This window comes from Belonocnema kinseyi, chromosome 4 (genome assembly GCF_010883055.1).
Source record: "Belonocnema kinseyi isolate 2016_QV_RU_SX_M_011 chromosome 4, B_treatae_v1, whole genome shotgun sequence".
NCBI classification, from domain to species: domain Eukaryota; kingdom Metazoa; phylum Arthropoda; class Insecta; order Hymenoptera; family Cynipidae; genus Belonocnema; species Belonocnema kinseyi.
Window position 1 is genome coordinate 81,369,732 of NC_046660.1, and position 6,000 is coordinate 81,375,731.

At 26.5% G+C, this 6,000-nt stretch overlaps 1 protein-coding gene across 1 annotated transcript in view; it reads right to left on the bottom strand.

Moving 5' to 3' along the window:
* Positions 1–4,863, bottom strand: part of LOC117171247 (WD repeat-containing protein 34-like) — a 17,664-nt gene extending 12,801 nt beyond the window's left edge. Inside the window, exons 1-2 of the mRNA XM_033358362.1 lie at positions 4,488–4,863; positions 4,305–4,389 (exon numbers count right to left, since the gene is read on the bottom strand). Of these exons, the coding sequence (XP_033214253.1) occupies positions 4,305–4,389; positions 4,488–4,546 (144 nt within the window). The 5' untranslated portion in view covers positions 4,547–4,863. The remainder of the gene's footprint in view (positions 1–4,304; positions 4,390–4,487) is intronic.
* Between the last annotated feature and the right edge of the window lie 1,137 nt (positions 4,864–6,000).

Below are 6,000 nucleotides of genomic sequence, written 5' to 3' on the forward strand. Positions count from 1 at the left end.
AATTTTGTTCGTAGCTTATGCCGTTTGTCCAAAAACTTTATTTTTTTTTAATGTTGTTTTTTACGAACAAAACAAAAACTACTCGCCCTATCAAAAAGCGAATAATAAAAAATTTGTAGATACTTTTGCAATGCCCATTTTTTTCTTCATTTTTTCGTATGTTGTACAGTTTGACCGAAAAATGTAATTTTTTATTATTTTTGTGTGCGTTCAAAATTAAAATTTGTAAGAAAATTCACAAATTTGTTATATCAATCTTGCAGGGTGTTTAAAAGTTTTTAAACGCTTTTCTCGGGCTGAATTTTTTTATATCGTGCGTTGTTCGGCTTCAAATTTTAATTTTTTTTTTTGAAATTTTGTAAATGCTGCAAATTTGGTTTTTGGATTGTTATCGAAAGAAGTTATGGGAATAAATTGTTCGTCCTTTTGCGTACTACGAGTATCTGTACACATAATTTTCAAATTTAAAAAAAATAGTCTCGACAATTTTGAAAATTCTTTAACCTTTATTGTTTTCATTCAAAATGGCTGACTAACGAAAATGACCTTCAGTTTAGGACAGGTAAGGAATACGTCAAAGGCCAACCCAATCGCTTAATTCTTTCGAAAGTTCTTGTGCTAACAAACTAAACATCTACAGACAAACAGAAGGTCTCAGAATGTGGACATTTGACAAAAACAGGCGAGGTAACATTTTACACAAATCTAATACCTATTATGATGAGGATGTAAAAACAACTTTGTTATTAAAAATTTTATTGCAACTTTGGTCGTTTTTCCATAAATTAAATTTGTTTATTTTCATTGTTATTTTTGAAGATTTGAACCAAAAACGCGCATCCTTGCGAGAAGTGGTTGTAAGAAAATTCGTATATATAATTTTATCGAAAAATGTTATTAGTTAAAATGATATTGTAGTTTGTGTAGTTTTTCTAAACAGTTTTGTTTTAAATTTTGAATGTATTATGATAACGAAAGTTTATTACAAATTTGTGGATCTTTTTTGAATGCATAATTTTTGTTCATTCATCTATTTTCGCACCTTGCATTGTTTTTCTAAAGATTTGATATTTTTATTCTTTATGTTATTTTTTACGATTAAAAAGAACTAAGCATTTTGTTCATATCAACTTGAAAAATAACAAATTTGTAGCTGTTTTTTGAAGGAACAAATTTTGTCTCCTCAGTTTTTTCGTAGCTTGTATCTATCGTTTACCTAAACATTAAATTTAATTAAATTTCATTTCTAATGCTGTTTTTGACTAATAAAACAAAAACTACGTGTCCCTTCAAAAACGTAATAGTAACAAAGCAGATCTTGTTTGGGCTTACAATTTTTGTCTTTTCATCTATTGTTGTATCTTACATAGTTGTGCCGCAAAATGGCATTTTCGATTTTTCATTATTTATTCTGCAATCAAAATTTGAATTTTCGGTTTTCCAGAAAAATTCAAATGACGTTAGGATAATTTTGTAGGTTGTTCAAAATACAATGTTTTTCTTCCCATGAATTTTTAGCATATCGTGCGTTGTTTCTCTTAAAATGTTCATTTTCGTGTTTTATTTTATTTTTTTGAAACTTTGAAAAAACTATAACTTCGGTTATAGTGCTAACAAATTAAAAATGTACAGACCCACAGACACATTTATAAAAAGCCATAAGAGGCTAACCCTAATTCGGACGATTTTTAAGAAAAACGGAAAAACTGTTCACTGAGTGCATCTTGGGATTAAATTTTTGGCTAACATTGTTATTTTATAAAAAATAATAAGATTACATTTTTTCAATAATTCAATGCTATATATTGAGACTAAAATGCAAATTAATAGGTATATCAATATATCGCCGAAATAAATTGTTCCGTATACTTTATTTTTATCAGATTTAAAACATTATTTTTCATATTGAATTTCGAGTTAAAATCACGAATCACGCATTTGATTTTAGCAATTCTAATTTTATAAAATTTAAACAAATTAAAATATAAAAATTTTATAAAATTCTACCACGTCTTCAAATTCTACACACATTTCACAGTACTATGCAAATCATAACCATCGACTAATAAAACATTTGAAAAATACTAAAATGTTTCAAATTTCGGACAAAACGCCTTTTGTATGAATCACTTGGAAACGCTTTAAATTTCTAACACTTGAGGTGAATATAAGGTTAACAAAATATTTTAATTTTCAACCAAATGGATTAATTTTCATCAAAAGAGCTGTATTTCCAAACAAGAAAGATTTTTCAGTCAAATAATTGTATATTTATATAAAAAAGTGCAATTTTTTTACAGGAAGAAATTAATTTTCAAACCAAAAAGAATACTCTTCAACAAAAGAGCAGAATTTTTCACACAAGATGATTTTATCAATACTTCGAAGATTTAGAACAAAAAAGTTACTTAAAAAAAAATAGTTCAATTATCAAAAAAAAGATTTGACGTTTCTACGCCCCCCCCCCCAAACGCAATTAAAACCAAATAATTAAACTTTCAACTAAAATTAGGAATCTTCAACCAAGCATCTAAATTTAATATAAAGTTGTTCAAGTTTCAACAAAGCAGTTACATTTTCAACTAGAAAAGACAAATTTTGAATAAAATAGCTGAATCTTCAACGACATTTTTTTACTAAAAAAGATGAATTAACAAAAATAGACGAATTCATAACCAAAAACATAATAGTTGATATTATTTCAATCAAAAAAGAAGATTTTCAACCCGAAAGATGAATTTCATACCAAAAAAGACAAACTTTTTACCAAAGTAGATGAAATTTCAACAAAATAGGTGATTTTTTAACAAAGAAGATTCAATGTTTATCAAAAAAAACTTTGTACACAAAATCGAATAGTTAAATTGGAAAGTAAAAACATTAATTTTCAACCAGATTAATTTTCTAGCAAAAATATGAATTTTTATCAAAATACATGGTTTTTAAGCAAATAATTTTTTTTAAAGTAACAGTGAGCCTAAGAATTAATTTTTCAACCAAAAAAATTAACTTTCTTCCGAAAAAGAGTAGGTTTGAACAAATCACATGAATTTTCAAACAAATTAAAATGTTTTAAATTAATTTTCAACCCAATAATTACACTTACAATCAAACAGTTGAATTTTCAACTGATAATTTAACCATAAATGAAATAGTTAAATAAAATAAAAAAGGATTTTCAACTAAATTGATGAATCATCGACCACAATCATTAATTTAAAACAATGTAATTCCACTTTAAATCAAGTAGTTGAATTTGAAAACAAAAAAAAGGTTTTTCAGTCGCCAATTACGAATAGCGAAAATTTTGAAAATTTAATCAAATCGTTATACATATTAGGAAAAAATCTTGGGATCAAAGAAAAAGTGACACGATGATTCGAGCAAGAACTGATTTAAATACCCTGTAAATTCCACATTTTTTGGTTTTTCTTTCTAAGCGGTATTCATCTTGAAAAATAATACTTTTTAATATGATTAGCAAAATTAAACAGTTTGTGGAAAGTATAGAAAAATGGTTATATTTTATTTATTGTAAAAATACAATTTTTATTGTTATTTAACAATAAATTTAGTTGTATTCATGTAAACTATACATTGAAATACTGTTGTATGCGTCTGCCGTAATTCAACAAAATGTTACATTATAGATCTTGAATTTTTCTCAGTTTCATCGTGCACATAAATGTTAAATTTTTCTTACTCTTGGACGATGAAAATAAAATTTGTATATAAAAATAAAATAATTTAATACATTTATGTGACAAATATATCCAGAAAACGTGTGACTGGAATGTTACGGAAAATTTGAATTCAATTTTTTATGCTTTTTTAAATGTTATATAATTATATAAGTGCGGTTTTAGATAATTGCATACGCGGCGAGACATATTTTTTAAATGATAAAAATAATCTGCTAATTTTAAAAAATTCTAAGCAAATGAAAAAAATGCTATCATTTATATTGAGAGTACTGGATTTTTCCAGCTATAATAATGAAACTTCTGTAAATCACATACAACGTTCTAAAATCATATAAAATTTTCTGTAAAATCTATAACAAAATGTCGGAAAATAAACGAAGTTTTTTTCTAAAGAAAGGGTAATTAATTTGCACAAGAGGGCAAAATATTCTCATACCTAAAAATCAAGGTTTATATCTATACTATAAAACTGATGCTATCATTGTTTCGGTAAATCAATATTATTTGCTTCATTTTTTGTAATTAAAAACTGAGTTAATTCAGAGATTATAATATAAAGGCAATCCACGAAAAATCAGAAAAGAGAATTTTTAATCTTACCTCAACACTCTTTTTTTCTGTACTTTGAAAAGAACCATCGTCGTAAACTACCACGTCAGTTTGTACATTATTCGACTTTCCTGACCTAAAATTTAATTAAATTATTTTTAAAGATAGTTTAAATTATTTAAACAATAAACACGACACCGATAAAGTGACATATAACCTCTTTTGCACACTTACTTCTCAGAAGACGTTTGTGAACTAAAGCCAACTGGGTCGAAGGACTTATCCGTAAACATTTTAATAATAATCAGACCAAAGACAGATATTTATATTTTTTATTAAATCTATTGAAGTGAAGAACCGGGAATTAACTCATTAACTGTCACCGCCTAGAGTCCACGACGCAACGTGACTTATTGACGTTTTTCATAACCTTTATGACTCATGTTTACAGGTTTACAGCATCCATAAATCATACTTGTCAGAAGTTTCGCCTGATTCTTTTTTTTGTTTTTCTAAGCTCAGATATTTCTACATAATAAGAAAAATAATAATATATACATATATAAATGGAAAATTGTTATTATTTCCATTTTAACATAACAATCTAAAATGAAGCAAGTATTTCAGGTTGGGAGGGGGAAGTCTAAAATGTCTGCATGCCGAGGGCCAAACAGTAATACCAACAGTAGAAAACAAAACTTGATTTTTGAACAACTTAAAAAAAATTAATGTTTACCTTCAGTGTTTAGATACTATTGTCAATATTTAAAAAATTATTGAATTAAATAATAAATTCGTTGCTTATAAAAATGATCGATTTGATTAATTATATAAGAATGATTTTTGAAATTTTAGACACCATCCCCCTTATTGCAAGGATTCATAAGATTTATGTGACCCCACCCCCCCGCCTTTTAAATAACATGTTATATTTTTTACTCAATATATTAGGAAAATGTTAATTATTTTACTGTAAGCGAGATTTACAGAGATTTCAAAGGATTTCAAAAATTTTGAGGTATTTTAAAGGATTAAAAAGTATGTAAAAGAATTATAACATTTGTATGGAATTAAACGACCTTTCCAAAGTTTTTTAGAGATTACATGAGATTTCAAAGGATTTAAAAAGATTTCAGAACATTACGAAAGTTTTAGGTTATTTAAAATGATTCCAAAGAGTTACGAGAGGTTTCACAAATTTCAAATGATTTAAATAGATTTCAAAAGTTTGAAGAAATTAACTACAGTAGAATTACAGATAATTTCAGAGAAGATCTTAATTTTTAAAGGGATTTTAATGGATTGAAAACTCGTAAGACTTTCTGAACCTACTCCCCTCTCACAAAAAAGGCCACATGGCTATCTTTATAATATACCTTTTTTTTATCAACGTGGATAGCAGCGTTCTTGATTCAAATTCGGGATGAGGCAGATTTTTTCTTATTCTTCAATAATTTGTTGTCTGCAGTAATCGTTTGAACACCAAAATTTTTATTGATTAAAAATTTAGAAAACTCGCACGTGGACATATCTAAATGGCAATAACATCTATCAAAAATTAAGTAGATTTAAATTTGAAATTGAAAACCTAAAATATTTCATATTAAAGTAATACTTTGCAGAAAATCATGATCGTTTTTCATAATATTATATATTATTAACATTTCTCCTACTGGAAGTTCTGGTTTAATTCAAATTGCGGCGATAGACGAAACGACTGAAAATTGTCTGAGCATACTACAGTGAA